Below are 22,839 nucleotides of genomic sequence, written 5' to 3'. Positions count from 1 at the left end.
GCTTGTCTCAGCCTATCTATGCAAGCATGGACAGTACTATACTATATGAAGCAACCCTGATTGTACTTTTTTCTTCACACCTGTTTTGTATTTTGTAGCAATATTTATTACGAATTTTCACACTACCTTTTGTGAATACATGTATATATTTATAATGGCCATCTGGCTTTTGTTATTGCAGTGCCTGTATGAAATTGTACAGTTTTTGTGTGAATGAAATGAAAGCATATCATTAACTGCGTTACTAATAACACCATAACAACTTCTGAAATGGTTTTTTTTTTTGCTCATTTTTTTTCTGAAGTTACTTGTCAGAATTCAGTGACTTCTGAATTCCCCCGCTTCCCGTAATTAATAATAAAAAAACCTCAAAAAATCGATCAGGAAGTATAAAAACCTGTCAAATATAGACCGACTTTGAATTAATGAATTATATTTTAAAGTTGACTGTTTCGATCCCTCAAACGCATTCGCGCATAATGGTCCATTATTACGCTATTAATTATCCCACTACTTCTGCACGATACGTCGCTGTCGCTATATTTGCCAACATGAAGTAGACGTGTTTGCTATTCAATCGGTTGCTATGTCCGCCATGATTCCAGTTGATAGTCTTGCTTTCTTTACGTCACAGTTGCATTTCACTTCGGTGTGTGTTTTCGTGTTGGATTGATCTTTGTTCCACAAATTTCCTCCCCATAGCCGTGGGTTGCACTGCGGATTTCAAATAGGTCGGAAATTGTCTCAGTACGCTGAACAAATCGTCATTTGTATGCCCTCATTTTCATTCTGAATAGAGAGTTTTGTGGCCCCTGGCTTGCATTTGAAGGTGTGTAGCAAGTATAGGGTCCAATGTGTAATCAAGACTTGTTTTCAAATTTCAGAGAAAACGAGGATCACATTGGACCAAAAAGTTATTCATTTTGCATTGGAGTAGATGGACCATTTTATAAATGGCGATGGACTTTTAGGTGTGGTCATAATTATTATTATTATCATAATTATTTGGAGGGGAAAATCACCCCAAAGTCATCGATCAACCCCACAAAAATTGAACAGTTATCGAGCTTTAATTGGATGTACGTCTTGAAAACCTTGGGCAGTGGAGTATTTCCCCGATTTTTTTACCCCGATTTGTCTTTTGTGTATATGGACATGTATTTACTGGTCTGCACCGTAAGGGCTAGCTAGTTAAGTCTGTTGTCCTCTGATTAGAGTGACTGATCGCGAGTGTATGTAAACAATGTCTTTAACTGAGACTCTCGCTCTATCTCGACTTGGCAAGCCCAGCCTAATTGTTGAAAGGCATTTTAGTATAAGATGGTCTGTGATTGGATGGCTGTATGAAAACGTTTTGGACCTTTGTATTTATTTTGTTTGTATAAATAAATAATATGCGGGTCATGTAGTGCCGTTCTTTCTCTTTCTTCATCGAATGGCTTGGGTCTTCGAAAATTAAGTGCGTTTAGTGGGAAAAAGATCACAGTAGACAATGCCGTAGCTCTGGAAGTTTCGGGCACGGCCCTAGGTTGTCTTAAAAACATTGCTGAAAGCTAGACGCGTTTACTTAACGCTTCCCTGATAAAATAAACAAGTCAACCAAAAGAGCAATTTATTAGCCGTGTGCGATACCATCAGTTTAAATCTGGCTGGAGAGTAAAAGCGACAAGAGCATCCGGTGTTCCGAAGAGCCAACACGTGTTCCACTCCAAACGAGACTCCGCCGCCATCACTGCGTGGAGATCCCAGCCTGCAGATAGCACCCCGACGTCCTGTACATGCGGCCAATCTCATTAACTTGACATCGCCAACATTGGCGCTCACGTACACTGTCAAATGATTAACTTTACATCTGTGTGGGGGTTCTTTCTTTTTCTTTGGTTCATGCGATCCAGGAGGAAGCATCAATAGCCGTGGACGTAATCAGCAATCAAGGATTTAGTCTTTCCTCGGTCGCGGTTGCATTAAATTGGAACGCCAGTTTGCCCCTGTAAGAGGTTGAAAGATCGATTCCTTGTCAATTTGGCTGTCTTCTTTGTGATTTCTTCCCCATTTTGAAGTGTTGAACTTTATTTCACCTCTCAATGAAATAGAACACCTTTAAACACAAGGTGTTTGCTTGTGATAGAGATATACCCACCGTCGTCGTCATGGCGTTGAAAAGTATACCTGTATATAGCGGCAAATTAGAAGTGTTGAAAATGCATTGTGTAATAACGAATTGAGAAAATACATGTGTAAACGGCTGTTCCTAACGCTTTATGCGTTCCTAACGCATTATGCGTGTATAACAAGCGTTTATATTTAGGAGACACCCACGCCACTAAACTTTGCATCGGTGGCTGTTGGCCAACCTTAATTTGACAAAATCTCTGCGTTATCACACTAAAACTCCTATTCTGTGTCACGCTTTCTTTTAATAGAGACTTTTAGAAGGAAACTGTCAATGGGAAAACAAAATCATGTTTAACGCCCATACCGGAGACCAAAGAATCATTTGATGTGTTTTTGTGTTTCTATAAATACATTGTCGGATGGAAAAATGCATACCCCCACTGCTTTTGAAGGATACAGGGTCGTTATGTAGGCCTACTCACTGATCTCCGCGTGACGATCAACGGTCCTTGTTCGGGTAGGTTCGCCCTACTGGTTGTGACTGGCGTTCAAGAGTCGCACTGAACTAAAGATTGGTAAGTTCGACGTGCGAAACAGTTTCGAGTGACCACAGGCAAACACGTCAACAGATCAACTGTTGTAGTCGTTAGAAACGACTCTGCATCGTCTAAAAGGATTGTAAATGCATTGTGTTAAAAAAAATCGTCTCAACATCACACACTTCACCCGTTCATGGTTGTAAGCACAACTCTATAATTGTTGATGGACAAAACAAGACATTAAACTTTGCATCAAACTTGTTGACTAAAGTCGTGTCTACAAAACTTTTTGTTTCTGTGCGACTACGGAATGCCAGTTTAAACGGGGGCTTGCATAACCCCTTCCTACACAAAGTCCATGCTATATTCCTGTTTTCAAAATACTGTGGTTTCAGATACAAAATCGTCGGATGGACTTTAGGCTTGGTTTTAATCAACTCTTTTTTCCCCGACAAATTCATGTATATCTGTATTCAGAGCTGGTTCGTAGTCATGTAACAGTCACGTCTGTTGGTTGCTTTCCTCGCGACGATTACGCACCGAAGTCCAAACAAAGCCGCGGTCGCACTTTACATTGATTGCCTTAGGAGCGCCATTAACATCCATTTCTTGACAGTTAAAAACCTCAGTCGTGGTAAAACTCAGTCGCGTTATGCTCGAACACGTCTGATATTGGTTCGCTCCCTGTCCCTCTTTCTGTCTGTTTCATTAAGTTTCTGCCAGAGATGTTTGGATCTCGCGGGAAAGATTATTTTTCAGGAGGGCCGTGACAAAGTAGAAAATAATTGGTGAAGCTTGTGGGAGTGCAGTAAGGAATAATTCGTGAGGACACTGAGATCATCATTTTTGTGAGTTTTTTTTAAACATTCTTGTGCCAGATTGCACGTTTTTCCACTTAAGCTTATTACATGTAATAACTGATAACTTTGGGGTTTTCTTTCAAAAAGGAAATAACTCTGTGATCCAAATAATCATATATCCAAAGTTAAGATCAGAATTTAATCTTCTAGCTTGTTGCAGGAACTGTTTCCGAGAATGATGCATATAATGCGTTCTTTTTGTCTGTTTTTATATTGTTTTGGTTTTTTTGTTTAACTGCTTGAAATGTTGTCCCCTTATTCAAAGTTTTGGTCGGCGCTTTCTATGTTACGCGAGAACCCTAAGAAGCACACTATTGTGCACCAGGTTCATTTCTCGTGTATTGCCTGGATGCATCCAGGTAGCTGTACCGTCATCGTGGCGTAGACATCCTCACTGGCCTTCAGGGTTGTAGTGGTGACGAGCTGGGAGTCTGCAGAAGACACCGATTCGCGGTGACACGAGAGTGAAGTCCGTGGATGCCCGGCTCCTTGGTCTGTTTCCCCGACAACAGAGCCAGCATAGTTGCCGGAGACGAGCGTGACTTCCTCGATGAAGACCCGCCGGACCTTCACGATGTCACCAAACACGGGCTGCTTCTTGAAGCACCGAGACACAGCAACCACCGACCCGTCTTTGTAGCCAGATGAAGGATCTTTTGCGTTTGGGGTTAATGGATTCCTGGTTTTGTTGTACTTGGTTTTAGTGTCATCGGTCGGCTGTTGGAAAACGCTCTCGGGATTGGATTGTCTATGTGTTCTTGGAAGATGCCTAGAGTCCATGGTGCCTAGTCCCTGACTCTCTTCCCGGAGTTGCGAGACTGCGTTGAAATCCAGCAGGGGCAGCTGCCTCCGACCGTCAGTGGTGCTATCCGAGCCACTACGGCGCCTCGATACCTTATCGCTGAACCGGCGTGCATTGTGAGCCAGTGATTGCGACCAGGAGCATCTCTTGAGCAACGGCGGTACCGCGCCTCTGCCTCCCGTCGGTGCGTCTGTGTGTTGATGCTGCGCAGCGTTGGTCTCCGGGAATTCAAGCGGATGTTTGATAGAAAATACGGACTGTTGTTTCAAGCTTATCTCGTGGTTGATCTGCAGTACCAACTGGCCGGAAATACTGCCCGGCTCGCATTCATTGTTACCTATAGACCTCTGGATCTGTTCCCTCGGGATGACGATAACTGCGTCCACTTTGGCCTTCTTCTTACAACAGCACCGGCAGCACTTCATTTTACCAAGCAGCTTGAGTATCTTCGGATGTTTTGCCGACAAGTACGCTTTGAACTCCTGCCGGAGAGAGGTGTTCATGAACCCGTACATAACTGGGTTGACGGATGAAGCACCGAATATCAACACCGCCGAGGCGTTTCGGCTCAGCGACTCGAACTGGGCCGCTTCGAAGAGGGAGAGAGACGACATGATGTAAAATGGAATCCAGATGAGAATAGTACTAGAAATCACAAAGATAACGAGGCAACCCACTTTGACCTGCACCCTCATCTGGACCGTGTACATGTGGCGGCTGCCTCTGTCCTGGACAAGGAAGTTCTTCTTGAGGTGACGCCGGAGCGAGACGTACAGGGTGACGTAGCTGATGCAGATGATGGTCAGGGGTAGCAGGTATCCCATCACGGAAAACAAGAGTGCTTGTGGTGTTTTGGTGTGGCCGTCTGATATCGCATAGGCCATGAGGCGTGGTTGGTAGGTGAAGAGATCATTCACAACATGGTCTACAAAATGAGATTGCAAAAAAATTACATTTTCAACAAATCGGCAACATTCAGAAGGATACATTTCCAATATAATACACTTCCTATTAGACAAATTAGCACACAATGTATCGATGCTTTTACAATTTCTTTATGTCCTGATGGTTTATTGATACTCTTTATCCAACATACTACAGTTTGTCATTAATGTTCTTATGGTGTTATGATGTGGGTTCAAACCCAGAAGGGGCCATGGAGCTTGTGTTCTTGGGCAATAAAGTTACCTTTCTCCGCCCAGGCGTGGATCGTCTGTGATATAACGACTCGATTGCACCGAGTCGAGCTGCTGCATAAATTGGCTTGATTAACAGGGGTAATAATTCTGAAGCGACTTTGGTAGGAAGCTAAATGTTTGATTCCGGGCCACGAAACTCACCGTGACTGAGGAAGGGCAGCATCGGTGTCAGCGACGCCTGAATCCAGACGAACGCGATGATCTTGCAGGTGGTGGCCGGCGGTAGTCGCCTCTTGAGGGCCTCCGGTAGGGTGATGGCTACCGTACGGATGACGCTGATGGCTGACTGTGTCAGCAGTGAGGCTATGATTAATGTCTGCAACAGGTAGGCTGGTACGTCCAAGCAACAAAGGGAGTGAAAAGAACAAGACAAATTAAACACCGGCCAAATCTTGGTTGAACTGGTGCTTTACATAAAATTGGTCAGTTTGGCGCCGTGATCATAATCCTCGACCTTCCACCTCTATGACCCGGGTTCGATTCGAATATTCCCGCCCGGGTCCATATCTGGATTGGATTTTCAGTCCCTACCAGACTTGTTGGGCTTTCCATCCACGGAGCATACCTCTTGGGTGTTCTTCTCAACTCTAAAACTGAACAGTTTCATTGTCTTCCCTCCAAATTTAGGTTTATTAAGGGTTTGTGAGCTACTTTGCCATGACCGATTAGGCCTATAACGATTCTTTTTTTCCCCGGAACAAGTAATGAAAGTACATGAAAGTTGAAAAGGAGACTAGGCTGGACCCCGAAGCCTAGAACATCTATGACTTCGTCAGTCAGTCAGTCGGTCGGGGAGTCAGTCAATAAGTCAGCCAGTACAGTCGGGGAGTCAGTCAATCGGGGAGTCAGTCAATCAGTCCGTCAGTCAAAAGGAGGACAATAGGCTGGTCGTACAGGTTCAACAAAGGACTTAAGGCGTTGTAAAGAATATAGGCCCCTTTGTATCAGTCAAGAAGAGTAATAAGCGTTAACAAATTCTACCCTTTTAAGTTAAATGAACCCTTCTCCTAAAACTACACGTCGTGCAAATGTACTTTCACTCTCTGCGCGTCCTTGTGCAAAGGGGGCCAATTTACTGCTCCACTTGCACAGACCCTTTTATTGCAATTTGTTCCACAATTCTTCACGAAGTCAGCTGCAAGATGGAATGACGCCTCGAATATTGTATCTTTTAACTCTTCCAATTGATCAAAATGATCAATCGTAAGACGTGTGTTGACGTTAAGACTGAAACTAATGAATCAAACATGCATGACATGAAAGTTAATGTCTTACTAATATTCTCTTCCATGTCGGTGTTGGCTCTTTTATATCCAGCCTGGTTTTCGTCGAGTCATATTATGATGAATGGGGCAAACAAAGTGCCTATCAAAAAATAGGGCAGTATATTGATGGAGTTAATAAGACAGTGGTCTCGTGGATTCTTCATAGGGAAACTACCCATTTATCAAGCACACAAATTGCATCTCACGGGGATCGCATTTGGAAACATGAGATATACTAAAAGTGCTTATGAAATTAGCAAAATATGTCGCCATGTATAAAGGCTTCAAAACGGTATATGTCTAGCTGTAAAAAGCAAATGAGCAATACATATTTCTTAGTATCATTTTTATGATCGTGACTAAGTTATGAATTCATATGCACGGGCGATGTAGTCACCAAATCGTTCAATTGTGGTTTAAACTTTTTGACTGCCTTAATTTCTTTAATGGTTGATGGATGCGGGCGATGCACCGGACTATTGTGTGAGGTCCTCTCAACTCCAGAATCGAACTGATTTGTTGAAACATTTTCTCAACAGTGCAAGCAATGTAGAAAATTAATATCGTGTGGAACTACACTCACAGGTTGTGAATTTATAAAGCACCTCACTTTTGCACTTCAATTTGTTCACCTTACCATAAAAATACTTTTAAAATATATTTTATCTTCCAAATATCTGATTCTGGAGAATTGCTGGCCATAAAAGTTTAGACCCGCGTCCGCCTCTCAATATCATCGTATCCTTTTTCGACGCTTTACGCGGCTCCACCCTAGCGTACGTGACCAAGCCGTTCCTTATTTTTGAAATATCAGTTACTTCGGAGAATTCTCGGGGCCTACTCATTGAGTTAATATTGACATATCCCATGGCCTAACGAAGAGTCATATCTACTAACTAACTGTACCTGAGAGGGGAAAAAAAATGAAAGACAGAAACGAAAGAGAATACTTCGGTAGTTATGTACATGAACTGATTTCGAATCCAGCCGTGCATTGCCATTTTCCTTCTGATTCGGTCTTATGGCGGCAGTGTTGGGCAGATAAGCTGATTTATTACACTGATTCATTACATAGATTGATATGCGTATGATTGATTCCGTGAACAGAAGTCGTGCAGTAACCAACGTTTGGTCCGGATTTTTGTTTCCCGTGTGCCCAGAGTGTACTTTTCCATGCTGGTTTAATCTGATTTGTAGAGATGATGTATTAACCCTGTGCCTTTTCTGATTTACCGTAGGCCTTCGTGAAATAATGGGAGAGTCTCCAATTTTGAAAAAAAGAGAAGAATGTTACACACATTAGTTGATATGTATTTATGAAAGAGCATACGCGTGATGAGCTCACCCTGGCCCTCGGTCTGTAAACTGTTCAGTTCACCCACAACCTTATGATTCACACGAAGTACGTGCCATCTCACTGTAAAAACAGTGGGGAAAAAACAGTGATAGCACCTGTGTTTAAAACAACGTTTTCGAGAAGAGACATGTGTATTAAACTGAAAGAAAAACGGCTCGATTGATGAGGACCAAAACTCTGTACCCGAAAATCCATCGCGTGATAATTGCATAAAAAAGCACATAATTTTAAGGTACAGTTGTGTTGACACCTTTGGCTCATCTTTTGGTGTTTATATTAACTTTTAGAAAATGGTTGCCGTGATGTAAACGCACCGTTTGTTGTTTAATCTCTGGCAGGAGCTTCTACATGTCACTTGGTGGCCGGTCGGTCGGTTTGTGAAAATTTTGTAAATGGAGGGAAAATATGTGCAGTTATGTTATAGTCGCGTGGTATATAGTGCTCCAGATACCACGCTATATAGCACGCTTTATACAAAACCTGAATAAATCCCCGTCATCTGATTGGAGGATCGTTGATCACATGTCATTGAATTATTCGTGCCAACGCACGGCGCGCGCGTGGCGCGCAGCGCTCAGTGCAATGGAAGTTAGATTGCACGGTGAATAGAACTTCCATTGCACGCTGTCACTGCTGCTGGTGGTGGCGCTGTTTTAAATCGAGATAAATTGATAAATTGAATATGATTGTTCTCAACCTGTCGAATAGTTTGCATTAATATAAATATGATGAACTTGTCGAACTTTTAAACAGTTTTCAACCTCAATAAATCGGCTATTAAAAGTCAACCAATCAGATGACAAGGATTTATACAGGTTTTATATAAAACAAATAATGAATGTTTCACGTTCGTGCAATGGAAAGAATAATTTCATTCGGTGACAGATGAAATGCTCCATTCCAATCGGCTTCGCCTCGTGGAATGGAACATTTCATCCGTCACCTCATGAAATTATTCTTACCATTGCACTCACAAACATTCATTATTTGTATAATATTTCATGGGCAACTTGGGAGCTTATTTTGGTCAATTTTCGGGGACACGTGAGCGCGATAGCGCAGCGTGATTTTCGCGTGGGAAAACACTAAATTTTGGCAAACTCGGGATGAATGTGCATCATCTTTAAGGCACACGCCTTTCTTCTTGGTCAGTTGACCAGGACATTTTTCAAAGCATGGCTTCGCATCGAGTAATACACACTTCAAAATGACCTCGGTTTTTAAAGTCACAGGCTCTATTCAAACCTTTTATTTGAAGCCCCTAATGGGGCCAAAAGCATAAACCATAATTTCAGAAAAGGACTGCATATGACATCTGCAGCAAGGAAGCTTCTCAATAATTAAAATCCAAACGGTATCTCTAGCGTTGATTTTTTAATTACATTCTGCTGTTGTGCAGCAACCGAGTCAGTTAAAGGCAATTTTATTGCTTCTTTGCACGGAAATCGTAGTCGGAGATGTGGGTTGGTTAATGATGGTTTGGTATTGAGGTCAAGTACAGGCTTACGCGTGCTTGACCATACTCATGTGGGTCCCACTCCCTTCAGCATATGGAATGCCACCATCGATCGTTCAGAATTTACATTCAATACAAACAGCAAATTGTTGGGTTGTTTTTGCTGTCTGAGTCACAGACTATATATCTGTCTGACTGATTGACTGGGTTGCTGAGTACAAAAAAAGTGCCTGTAGCTGAGACTTAACCCTAAAGGGGCCGGGTTATTTTGACCATCTCAGAGCCGGGGAAGGGGCCTCAGATCTCAGCCAAACTCTGTATATGCATAGAACATTATTGAATATGAACATACCCAAGAAATTTCATGACTATAGGTTGAAGGGTTTAGGAATTATGGCTCGTTAATTATTCATATGCACCAATAATTGTAAGCTGCTTTGTGTACACTACATTTTGTGGGGAAATTCAGTTTTCGCGGCGCGAAGCGCCGAAACATTTTTATGGTTTTGGTATCAAAAGATGCGCAAGACTCGAGGCTAAAAATTTATGAAGGCTTGGGTCTGAGAATTTTTTGTTTTGAAAAGGTTTAGGCACCACCAGCCTAGTCTTGTTAAAGAAATAATATGTTCAATTTTCCTTCTGAAAGTTTTACATTTTCTAAAGTTTGAAAATGATCTACAATGCGTATTGAAATTATGTCAACATCCAAAAGAAGTGTACTTTACTACCGGTTGCATTCAAGTACAACGAGAATAAACAAGTGCAATTGCACAATAAGCTATGACCGTCTTGCATGAAAGTCTATAACGTTGACCGGAGATTGTGCGTATATATACGAGCCCGGGCCGCGGCCAACCTCGTCCCCAGTGCTTACTTAATTTCCAACCGTGTTTCCAATAGTAAACCCTGGATAGGAAACTTTCTTCCTGTATCCTGATTGGATACCGCAATTGGCTAGTAATGGATTTTTATCGTGTACTTGGTGCTATATATTCACAACGTGCAGTACGTGTTTTCGCGATCATTCGTCCACGCCTTCTCGAAAATACTAATTTCCTTTCCAATTTGCTCATATTAATATGAAATATGATACTGCATGTTGTCTCGATAAGATCGTAACAGTTTGATTTCAAAAATCGTGTATTCGTAACTCACGCCGTGCTCGCGCTGCGACAAATTGACTCTGTTTTTACCCCAGACATCGCATACAAAAACAAACGCTAATGTGTAACGCATATCCAGGCACCAGACTGTTCTCATTTGCATACGTGTGCAAAAATCTTGCACATGCAAATGATCCAATACCAGGGTGAGAGAGCAGGTAGTGGTGGGCGCGTACTGCGCGACACCCTGGGGACGAGGTTGGGGCCGCGGCATCCCACACGCCGTCCCACGCGCCCTCTGTTTTTTTTTCTCCATTTACAGAATTTTCATAAACAACTTCACGAATTGTTACAAACAATTTCGAGAAGTATGTCATTTAGTTTGTTTGCTTATTTTTTTAAATCAAAATTTGGTGTTTTATGGGAAACTATAGGGGACGTGTTTTTGGTCAACTTTCTGGGGACAGACCGACGGGCCGACCAACCGACCAACCACGAAGTGACATGTAACATTTCCAGCCAGAGCTTGAAAACAGCGAATCCAGTCAGTTTAATAAAATATCGTTAAAATTTCGCAACATCCTGTTGAGTAAAAAACGGTTGTTTATTGTAATTTATTTCACTTGCAAATATTGCGACTTTTTAGAGGTTTCTCGTTTTTGAGAAAATGTTCGGTTGACTGACACAAGCTTGTTCAAATATCTGCAGCTCCATAAACTACCAATATTTTACTCTGAAATGGAGGTACTGTCATATGTCTCTAAGCATAGAGCGTCATTTTGTGTTGGTGGCAATCAATGGCATAAATTTAAACCATGGTTGGCAACAGATGTTGCCAAAAAATGTCACACGCATTTACATGCATTTACATGCATTACTATTAAGATATTGGAATCTTCATTTGGTTTCCAGTGGTGTCCTTTGGTTATAATAGTGTATGAAAAACAGAGAGTTGGTTTTTGGGGGATTCGCCTTTACGTTTGCCCACTGGTAGACAAAAACTACTACTGTGATATATTTGCTCAAGTAGGCCTACTTACCAGAAGCTTTGCAAAGCTCGTCGGGCACCTGGACTGCCCCGTTGCTGGCCGAGAAGAAAACAGACAACGGGATGCAGGTGAGCGACATAGTCAGGTCCACCACCACCAGGTTGAACATGAGCAGGTGCATGGTGGTTGTGGGCCGCTTCGATTTGAGCAGCATCAGCCCATTCAGCAAGTTGAAAGTCACCCCGACTCCGCATATCGCCAGCAGCAGCGTGACGCGGAGGGCAACCTCCCCGGGAGACACGGCCCATAATGCCGGAACCTCGCTGGCCCATGTCTGATTGGTCCTGGTCACCGCGACTTGGTCCGTAGACGTACTCCACGTAGTGGTTTCGTTTGGTGTTTCATTCATGACTCCAAAGTTAGATCGTATTATCTAAATCCAGCTCAGTTATTCAGAGTGTATGTCTCATAAACAAATCCTATCTAAATTAACAGAAGATTCTGGAAATTTGAAACTTCATTTAAGTTTGTTTTTAAACCATTCAACTTAGGGCTTTGCGCGTACGCCGCAGTAAAACGTCTCTTTGATCAAGCGCAATCTTTACACAAGTGGCAAGGAATACATTTCGAAGTTCTTGGTTCTGCTTTTTTTCCTCTTAGTATTGCAACAGTGATGAAGTCCTCACCATGGATTTCAGGAAAATCCTATAATTTCAAAAACAGTGACCGGGTTGGTACTTTGTAAAAAAAAAAAACCGAGCTGAGTTTTTTTTTCCATTTGCTGTTGAGCCGGCCTGCGGCGGACGCGTCTTTAGCAGGCGTTCCGCTGGTGAATTTCTACCGTCGAAAAAGCTCAACCTTCAGCATTTCTGTCGCGAGTCCTGGCCAATAAAAAAAACTTACTCATGCAGATGGCCTTCCGTATTTCACTTCACAGCGATCGGGAGTAAACCTCCAATATCCACAGTTAACGCGTAGCACGTATGCAGTACTGTCAACCGATATGAGAGTTTGGATCATGGTCTCGAAAGACTTGTATGTCATGTGTGTGTGTCGTGTTCATTTGTTGCGCAAATACACCTTCGGTTAAAGTACAACTTGACTTTGCATGCACGCAAGTCTTACTGACACTCGCGCCGTACAGCAAGCTCAATTAACGGCGCACCGACTTCCCCACCACTCGTACTTTTTTTCCTACAACCAAGTATAGTCACTGAACATACTGCGCATGCGTCAGTTGTTTAATTCTCGCGCTTTATTGCGGTAAAAATCTTCCAGAGCCATGAAACGGAAAAATGGTACTTGGTTAAAGAGATTAAAGAAAGAAACTAAACATTTAGGGGAAAACGAAGCCGCCGGGATTCGGCGCTACGGCGTCCAGTAGGGTGTATTTAAAAAAAAAAAAAGAAGCTTGCAGTAACCACAAGGCCATGGTGTCTTGGCCTAAACCTTAAAGTCATTCCAAATCACGTGATCTACTAGTTTCAATCACCTGGTATGTTTAACGCATGTGTAGTATAGGGTGCGTTTGATTAGCTTCCCCGTGTATACATGGGTTACACCCGGGGAAGCCACAAAATGAGGCTCTTCGAACGCTGCGTTGTATTTGCCAAGGCATTCTTGAAAATTAAGGTCAAAGGTTATTTTGGGGCTGGACTTTTAACTGCTAATTCACCAGGCATAGCCTGCTGTCGTCTGCTTGACTTGTCAAGTTAGTTTTATCACTGTGTAACCGGATTAAGAATTGCTGAAGTCGGAGGATATGCTCTGAATTATCAAACAATGTCCATTCATTTGAACGCCGTTAATAATTGCCCATATTTGTGTCATAAATCTTTCCACTGTACTCACTTCGTATTCAAGTTCCCGTCATCTTTAATCTTATCAACGAAATGGTCCGCTTACGTCACACACTCGGGCAGCCACCCGCTCGCAAGCTGGGGCAGTGCTGGTTGACACCGGGGCAGACAAGAGAATCACGTGATGGCTATAAATCGAACGATCTCGTGTAAGTTTCACTTACTCGTACGCACCCATAGTTTTTTTTTCTTCCTATACCTGCCTGCAGAAAAAAAAACATGTTTCCCAACCGCGGGGAAATATGAAAACGTATGCGTTCCCCCCCCCCGTTTTTTTTTTACAAAGTTTCAAAGTTCAACGAGGTACGCGAACTACTCTCGTTGTCATGGAATGAACGTAGCATGCATCCGTACGTGTTAAGTGTCGGTCTCTCTTAATTTTTTTTAGGTATCAATTTCAGCGATTTATTTCAAAATACATCAGGTAAAAGGTGCTTGAGAGCCAAATATAGGTCCATATGTACCGTGCCGTACATCTTCATTTTGACTCGTCAAGGGCTATTACACCGCATATTTACAATGAGGATATGACTTCAATTTTCAGCGGTGCTTTTGATTTTGGTACGAAGAAAAACACGTGGCCTTTGAATGTTTATCGGTGTCTTTGAAGTTACTGACATAGTTGAAAGTGCCGTTGCAATATACCATTATCTTCTTGTGGTCATCTTGATTGTTTCCCATTCAATTCAACGTAACCAAAGCGAGGCTTGAAGGAAAAATAGTCTGATTCCTTATTGCACAAAAAAGAACCAATTCAGTACTGTTATTGGATACAGGGAACATGACAGTAATGGTGGCAGCATGATAAAAAGGAACCAAACTATTCTTTCCTTCCAGTCTTGCTTTGGAACGATGGTTTGAATGGGGAAAAAATCAAGATGGCCGCAACATGACAATGGTCCATTCTGAGGAAGTTAGCAGGATCGACAAAGATATAGAAAACAACATCATGAAAAATTACACATTTTCAAGTTCCCTCCCACAGAAACAAGAAACGACTTTTTCTTTGTTTTGCTTTTAATACCATAATTTTAAAGAATGTTTTCAATACAACTGTTTCAACCCTTCACCCTTTCAAACAAATTTGAAACCATCACCAATTTTACTCAAAACATTTGTCGGGCCAACTTATAAATGACCCACAAAAATAATGTCCCCTCACCTTAAATATAATTGAGTGTGAAAATATTGTAAACCGCATGACGTTTGTTTTCGAGAGGGGAAAGGGCATGTACCCCTTTTTAAAAATCAACCATGTACAAAAATTCAAAACGATCGTCTTTTAATCAAGTTATATGGCAGCATGCCCTTTCCCGGTCCTTCAACAAACATATCAAGCATACAATGCATCCAATGTTATACGTCGCATACTGAGTCGGGATCAAGGCTCTGGCCTGGGTTGGGGTATGGCGCCACCAAGCGCCAGAAACGGATTTTTTTTTTCCAAACACGTGAATAGGCTACATCCACCGGAAACTCCACTATATGTCGTGTTCGCTGTGTGGCGAGATTTCGAAAAATGATGTCCATGTATTTTTGTTTGAAGCAAGTTTGCGGTATTTTATGTTGCGGTGTTGGCGCAGCATTTTCCTAGATTTTGGGCTGGTTTGGTAGTTTTGGACGAAGACCGGATTTAGTTGTTGGTCCCTTTAATGCAGCCGATACAGGGCAAGCCTGGACAAGCCACCACGGTGGTCGAGAAAGCTTTCAACAAGATGAATCGAATATCTAGGGTCGAATGCCAAACTTCCCCGAAAGGAATCAGACGTCATCTTGTTCATAGCTCCATTTTCCGTTGGGACAGCTCGACCGAGCGCTCGGTCATCGCTGCATTATAGGGGAACAACATTCAAAATCCAGTCTGAGTACAAGCCTACATATAATTAAAGTGATCCGTTTACGATGACCTAGATTGGGCCGCAGCAAGCGATGCGCATTTGCCGTTGCGAGGTTATAGCAGTATTCTTATCCACCGCGATTCTATCGTGGTAGCACTGCGGGACCTCTGCGCCGCCGCAGTTGGCCTTGCCAGCCTTGAAAGCCCGAGTGTGTTGGGCGAAGAGGGCCCACTCGTGGTCATAGCGAAACCCTAACTCGTAAGCTCTGTCCAGCTCATTCAGGTTGCAGACGTGGACCCCTTCGCCCATATTAGCGGTGCAATTGTCCAGCTTTTCTGTGCCTGAGGTCGTATAATCGACGTAGTCGGACATTTGAAGGGACAGCTTCCCACAGCAGAACTGCTCGTGCCCCCCACCGACGGCCCCCTGCACGGACGGCGCGAGTCCCGTGCCGCCCAGTTCCCTGCGCGTTGCCTCGTTGAACTTGTTATACCAAGCGTACGGCGTGAAGAACGTGGCCGCCGGCATCTTACTGACAACTCGCTGCAAGTACTCGTAGCTACAGGCCACCGCCCCGCCGACCTCGCAGGCTAAGGCCCCCTTGTCTGCCGATGGGAAGGTCGCATGGCTCACGTAGAAATTCTCCACCAAGTCGCAGCAGGCGTACGGCTGTATGCTGTGAACTGGGTTGGGGTCGGCCTTGTAGGCGATTCCGTTGATGCCTGTGGCGGGGCCGTTGTAAAAGCAGTCGAAGATGTCATCTGCGATGGTCGGGTCGGTGCAATTTCCCAGCCAGGCCAATTTGCCGGGTTCTGAATACTTGAGCCACTGCAAACTCCATGCTTGTTGCCTATGGGCGGCCATCAACTGGAGCAAGGTGCACGGCTGCAACGAGCATTGCGAACACTGATCGTTGATCCCTACAGTGAAGGACAGTTTGACGTCTACAAGACAACAAAAATGAAAGAGAAGGGTGTGATACCTATCCGTTGATGAATGTCGACGGTTTTATACAAGTAATCCGCGGATCGCATGTGTCGCCTTTTTTCCGAGGTCGATCCCTATAAACTTTATGTTTTGTGTTCTTTAAAAAAGTGAAATGTTGCCATGTGCACGACTCCACAGCAGGATTTCATGGACTCGAGTCTGGCCCAATGGCTAACGAAAGAGAGATGGGCTCTCCGTTCCTGTGAACTCAGGTTCATCCTCTTTACCTTTATACATTTTTGATATAAATGTGTTGGTCACGTGATATTTGCCAACCACCTTTTCGTCAGAATTGTCAAATTGTTTGGTTCTATAAACCTGAGTGATTTTTTAGCGTACGTAATATATTATGGTTGTACAAGATAACGATCTCCCCATTGGTAATAATTATTTTTGAGCATATAAGGGAATCTAACGACAAGTTGTGTAAATCCGTGTCGGCGAGGGGGGGGGGGCGGAATGACCGTAACGCAAAAGCCTGCGCAGGGCCGGTCGTGGAATTTCGGAAAGCGGGGGGGGGGGGGGGGGGGGGACACCAAAGTGACTACTCCTGTTCACAAGACAAAAATGCAGATGTAATCAAAACTTGTGCGCTTACATCCCTCAACAATGTGAGCCTCTGGAACAGCGGTGGAGAGTCTGCTCACCCCATTTCTCCATGTCTTGATCCCCTTTTCCCCAAATTTCCACGACTGTTGTTTTACATGTTTAATTAGGCGGAAGAAATTGTACAGGTTGTCTGTCCCACACAAAAAAATGTCGAATCGGGCACGTTTGTTAAAAGTGGAGGCAGTATTCAAACTTGATGTCTAATTGTTGCTGAGGACCGTTCCAAATGCTTTTTAGTTGGTTTCATTATAAGATGTTTTGTTCAAAAGATAGTACAACAATTACAAAACGGGACTTGAAAACCACTTAAGCCATTTTTTTCTGAAATTATATTTCCTGTTCTTCCAAAAATCCTTTGTTCGCATGATAAACTGATAAGCTGCACCATTATAGTTGACCCATCCTTTATTTGTGTGTTTAACTGCGTTTCAAGGAAAGTGGCCCAAGACCAGTGGCTTAAATCCCGGGGGATGGGCGTATATTATCCCCCCCCCCCCACACACACACACACACTTTTTGACAAGGGAAATGGGCTATTGAATCGACCCCCCCCCCCACCTTTCCGGGTGATTTCGAGGTATGTGTCGAACACCCACAACCAAAAGTGTATACATGTATACTGGGGAATGAAATTTAACTCCAGCAAAATGTAACATCGTGCTGCTCAATTCAACCAAAACTTGTCATTCAAGACCAAATATAATTTGGTCTAGTATGACTACATATTTTCTAGTACAAGAATCATCCAAATCACTCATGTACTTTTTCAAGTTATGGAATTTTGAACACTAACACCGTGTTTATGTTCGTCATGGAGCCGAGCCGCCGCCATTTTAGAGTGCTGAGTCGCGGCGTTCAGGACCCCTCACGTGAATCTCTGCATAGCTTATCGCGGTTAAAAAAGTCAACAACTTGATAAGTTTTCATCATAATTTTATGGGAAATCATGTTGCATTCTTAAATTGATAATCAGTTGATTGAAGAATATATTCGGTACGTATATTCACATATGCTGCTATAGGATCTTTGGGCCTAGCAATGGCATACTGTGATAATTATGTGTGCAACGCCCTTCAGTCCATCAGCCTCGGTCAACATTTTTGGCCACCGGTACCAAATAAGAAAAACAATCGTCATAGCGTTTTTTGGCAATGTATACACCTCCAGAGTTGGAATATATGTGATAGCATTGCAGTGGTGGCAGCTTTTAGGGTGTTATCACCCTGGATTTTTAAAAAAAAAATTCCAAATGTCCATCAAAATGCTTGTTACCACTTTAGGGGCGGTGTATCTAATTGCGCATGCGCACAATAATCATTTATGCCCTGATTTGATTCTGACCAAATCCACCGTACCAATGACGAGACACCGCTGTTTTCAGGGCAACATTAATAGGCTTGTGCGCATGTCCGTGCTTTAGCTCGTACAACACGCCCTCTTGTGGCCGAATTGTATCCAGTCTCTTTTGGGGTAAAAACAGCTCACCGGAAGACGTCTTTGCAATCACTTTTTTATGTTACAAATAAGTTTTTGATATTGGAGATATAACAATAAATCGACAGAAAAAAGACTACAATTTTTTATCAGATAGGACTGTGACATTTTGGCAAGACACTTGATGAAACAAGACCTCCGAAAAAAACTAATTTGATTGCGACGTTTTATCAGTGTCTCAATCGGAACAAAAATAACGTTCACGTTTACGTTTCTTTGGATTTGTCGTCCTTTGGCGTATTACTGTGTTTTATTGTGCAGTTGAATCGCGAAAACCACACTAGCTCCGTGTTCAGTAAACCAACCAGGGAAACAAATAATTATATACCTGCGTGCGTATCGTAAAAGTATCGCAGAGGGCGCTAAACAACCATGTATGCGGATGTCGTTTGGGAGAAAAAAATCGCGGGCGGGGGGGGGGGCACCACATTGAATCCTTTTGTACTGATGGTTCTCTGGTTTTTTCCCCCAAAGATTTTTAACAAAGTTTGACCGTTGAAAATTTACAAAATTGCATGTTTTGGTTTGTGTAACCACTAAAATCCGATCACGTGGCCCACCATATGATAAAAAAAAGTGAGGGGACATACCCTTCCCAACGGCACTTACGCCCCTGCTAACGACGTAACTTTGGGGTTCAAAACGGGAGAAAATGTTCTGGTTTTTTTTTTTAAATCAAAGATTGTAAAAAACTATTCCAAAAAATCATGCAAGTTACTATAACACGGCATCTAATTGGGTCAACATTTGACATACCGATATACGACACGGGATCCGTGCAATGTTCCGCTGCAAGAGCTGCACCCATCAGCAGCGTGCACACCGTCAACAGAATAGCCAACATCTGGAATGGGTAGAGACAAAAACTTTTTTGAGTCAACTAAAAAGGAAATGAATGTTTTGTGGGGTACGCTGGAATAAAGCCAACAGAAGCAAAAACAGACAGACAGACAGACTGACAAACTTGCTCATGAACAATAATGACTCGAATGTTGACCCTTCAGTTTGATGAAGCATAGCGTTTGTACCAATGCATCGTTTTGAATGAAATAAAACTGTATGGTAGTTTGGGTTTTTTTTGGTTATCTGCCTTTAAGAGATAATTTGAAAATATTCCCAAAGTCGCATGCAATATACCTTTATTAATTGGTTTTCGACTGTCTTAAAAAGGTTAAATCTCACGAGATACAGTTATGGTCAGTTCTCCGACTACACCATGTATTTTGTAAAAAAAAACACACACACACACACACACACACTTTATTCAATTGAGTTCCCAGGGATATTCATTCCCCACGTTCCTGAATTAATGAAGATTCTTGCGGTCTATTCACATTTCCTTTTGCTCGTTTTCTGATGCGCTTATACATCTTTTACAATTGCTGGCGTTTTAGGTGCGTTTGTATAACTTTTGTTCAAGTTGCATAACACAATACGAGTAATAGTCACAGACCGCCATCTCAGTCCCATAGAATAACAGTACGTGTTTTCTATCTTAGCACAAAAGTACTCGTTAAAACAAACCTCATTGCCTCAAACAGAATGGTATCTGCACGTATTAGGCCTATAGTTTCATTAGATACTGCTTGACACTGAATTTGGCTGATGAGGACGAATCTATACTGACTGATGATGGAGATCGTTCGTTGCGAAAACTGTGGGATACATAGGGCCTATAATGTCTACATTCATGTGGTACAGCGAAGGAAATTTGCAGGTTTTGTGCTCTTGTGGCCAAACGGCGTTCATCAGGAATTCCTATACACTGTGAACCACATCATGTTCGTGGGAATTTTGACGAGCAGCTCATTTTTGGACAACTTGAAATCTGCTGTCCACTCATTTAAGAGAACTATGATGCTGACAAGTTGGTGCGCAAATTGGAAATACGATACATGTACATGATTATTTGAAGATGCATCATTTTCGATGGAATTCTGTGGAGTGTTTACAGGTGAGTTTATTGTGCTCGTGGTTCTTTTAATTTATTTGTGCTCATGTTTCATGTTATTTGTTTGATATTTTTAATATATTTTGTATATACAAGGTTTATTTAAACCTCAGGTTTCATGTTATTTATTTGATATTTTTAATATATTTTGTGTATGTAATCGGTCATTCGGAATAGACGTAAAACTATGAAGAAGAGTCGTAATCAACATAAAGGGTTAAGAATTTATCTAAGCGTAAAATTATAATAAGGAAAATTCCCCCAATAAATGAAAAACAAAAAGAATTTCTTAAAGTTAAAAAGTGAGTCAGCTGATATCTAGGCCTACTGTCATGTATGAACTTGCAAATAGCAGCACATCAAATAAATAAATAAAGGTTAAGAAAAATCTGATTGTGACATTACAAAGAATTCGTGCTCTTGGGTAAGGTATACTGTATTTTGAAAATTGCAACTTAAGTGAAACATGCTACCCGATATTGACGACAAAACTTAAATAGGCCTGTGCACGGAGGACATTAGAATGAAAGTCATGAAAAACTAGCTTAATAAAACAGTAAGGTGAATAAATGGGAACATCGATTATAAAAAAGGATGAAGTTCATTGCAACATTTACCCTCTTTGCATCGTTCCATAGCATTTCAAGTTACTTTAAAATTAGGCAATTGCGATATGACAAAAATTGCAGAATTGCAATATGGAAATGTAAAAAGCTTTCACATCTACTCTTTCTGCAAGAATTTCCTGTAAATACCCCGTTGTTAATATTCTTATTCTGAATGCTCACCAACAGTGTACACAAATCGTCACGTACATACCCTAAACATGAAGGTTTTACATCTCTTTTTGGCAAGAATTTTCTGTAAACACACCCGTGTTAATATTCTGAAGTTGAAGCTCCACCGAGAGTGCTCTTAAAACGTCACGACCCGTGTGTACCCTTCAAATGTTAACAAAGCCGTATTGAAAATTGTAGATTCGTAGATACCTGTTGATTCTTGAAATAATGTACAGTAAGTGTACATAGGCTATACTCTACGTCAATGTTAACCCTAACGATCCCGAACACCAGGGTTTGTTGGAATCTGTTAGGATAAGCTGCTCTAGTAAACTGACTGTGCTTTTCGTGGGATTAGGCATACCACAAATAAGTCCAACTGTTTATGTGCAAAGTTTATTATAATGGTGTTGGGATATGCAAGGATGAGGAAGGTTTCTGGTAAATCACCCTGGGGAGTAAGAGTGTTGTATATTCCTGAAATCTACACTGCGTTTAATAATTTACAATGAATGAAATATTTGTGAAAATAACTATACACATTAACAATAGTGTGACACTTCATCGATTGCTTTTATTGAAGGATTAAATTATGCGTTGTTACGTCCCTGAAGATTATTACATTGAAGCACCCTTATTGTATCATTACGACACACTTGTTTTCCTGTCTAGAGCTTTTAGAAGAGAATTTTAGCTAGCTCTTGAATGTCTTATCTTGTAGGGACGAAGATAAAAAGAACAACAATGATGGTGAAATGTTACATTGATGTATCTTACCTTTTCTGAAGACCTGCAGTCTTTTCACTTGGAACTTGTGATTATGTGCCGGACGCGACGTTCAGTGGTTGAGCTGATAGTTTCAGATGGTAAAATTGACAGAAACACTGACAACCAAAGCAATTTATGAAAATTGAACAGTGATCGCTGGTTATGCAAATTTGAACTATCAACAACTTTATCATCCGAGGTAGAGAGATATAATTCTGGTCTTTAAATTTTTACGGGAGATACTTGGAGTGTGGATGATTTATGATGGCAAGTTTAAACTCGAGTCTTTGGTTATTGGCGGCAGATAAACGGATATTAAAAAAATCAATATGGTGTTTAGGCCTTTACGGTCGTATTTTGTACTGTAAAAATTCAGTCATGAAAATTTATAGCAGCCGTTACACGGTTCCAGCACACGGTTGTTAATGTAATGAGCATCTGCTGGCTTGGGGAGGGCGTTAGCATTAGGTACTTTGGATTCGCTGTGTACCTACGATACAATGGGGGATTTGCGATTCGGGAGGTTTACGTGTGACCTTATAGGAGATATAGCGAACATTTTCAAGTGCAAACAAAATGAAAAAGTACAACTATATGAACAAACAAAGCGGGAACAATATGACTCATAAGTATAACACGACTGTGAGGCAGTATGTGTTCACAACGGAACAATTTATATACCCCACATAGACCCCACAAGTCAGTCGTTATAGAAATATAATGCCCCATAAAGAAAACGCTACGGAGTTTGAGAGTTCAATATATAGGAAGAAAGGAAAACAAGATATGGGAAACAAAATGTCTTCCAACAGCTATTTTGTCATCACGAGTACGAGCACAAGTATAGTACGAGTAGGCCTATAGGCCTT

The 22,839-nt window shown here is 41.9% G+C and overlaps 2 protein-coding genes across 2 annotated transcripts; both read right to left on the bottom strand.

The window, feature by feature from the left end:
* Positions 1-3,793: 3,793 nt before the first annotated feature.
* LOC119726845 lies at positions 3,794-12,094 on the bottom strand. The gene is made up of 3 exons (XM_038198700.1): positions 11,737-12,094; positions 5,657-5,845; positions 3,794-5,241 (listed from the first exon to the last, which is right to left on the bottom strand). Exons 1-3 carry the CDS (start codon positions 12,092-12,094, stop codon positions 3,842-3,844), a joined length of 1,947 nt encoding a protein of 648 aa, XP_038054628.1. The 3' UTR covers positions 3,794-3,841.
* Positions 12,095-15,437: 3,343 nt separating this feature from the next.
* LOC119726815 lies at positions 15,438-22,383 on the bottom strand. Its single transcript, XM_038198675.1, has 3 exons — positions 21,980-22,383; positions 19,229-19,316; positions 15,438-16,326 (listed from the first exon to the last, which is right to left on the bottom strand). The coding sequence occupies exons 2-3, from the start codon at positions 19,314-19,316 to the stop codon at positions 15,452-15,454; spliced, it is 963 nt and encodes a 320-aa protein (XP_038054603.1). The 5' UTR covers positions 21,980-22,383; the 3' UTR covers positions 15,438-15,451.
* Between the last annotated feature and the right edge of the window lie 456 nt (positions 22,384-22,839).

This window comes from Patiria miniata, unplaced genomic scaffold (genome assembly GCF_015706575.1).
Source record: "Patiria miniata isolate m_02_andy unplaced genomic scaffold, ASM1570657v1 HiC_scaffold_2, whole genome shotgun sequence".
Taxonomy (NCBI): Eukaryota; Metazoa; Echinodermata; class Asteroidea; order Valvatida; family Asterinidae; genus Patiria; species Patiria miniata.
Note: the sequence above shows the minus strand (reverse complement) of the source record. Positions and strands in the feature narration are given on the sequence as shown.

Coding starts and splice junctions, on each gene's coding strand:
- LOC119726845 (XM_038198700.1), bottom strand. CDS start 12,094: ATGAATGAAACACCAAACGAAACCACTACGTGGAGTACGTCTACGGAC. Junction 5,846..11,736: donor CGAGCTTTGCAAAGCTTCTG/GTAAGTAGGCCT, acceptor TGGACGTACCAG/CCTACCTGTTGCAGACATTA. Junction 5,242..5,656: donor GCTGCCCTTCCTCAGTCACG/GTGAGTTTCGTG, acceptor CTCATTTTGTAG/ACCATGTTGTGAATGATCTC.
- LOC119726815 (XM_038198675.1), bottom strand. CDS start 19,316: ATGTTGGCTATTCTGTTGACGGTGTGCACGCTGCTGATGGGTGCAGCT. Junction 16,327..19,228: donor GGATCCCGTGTCGTATATCG/GTATGTCAAATG, acceptor GTTGTCTTGTAG/ACGTCAAACTGTCCTTCACT.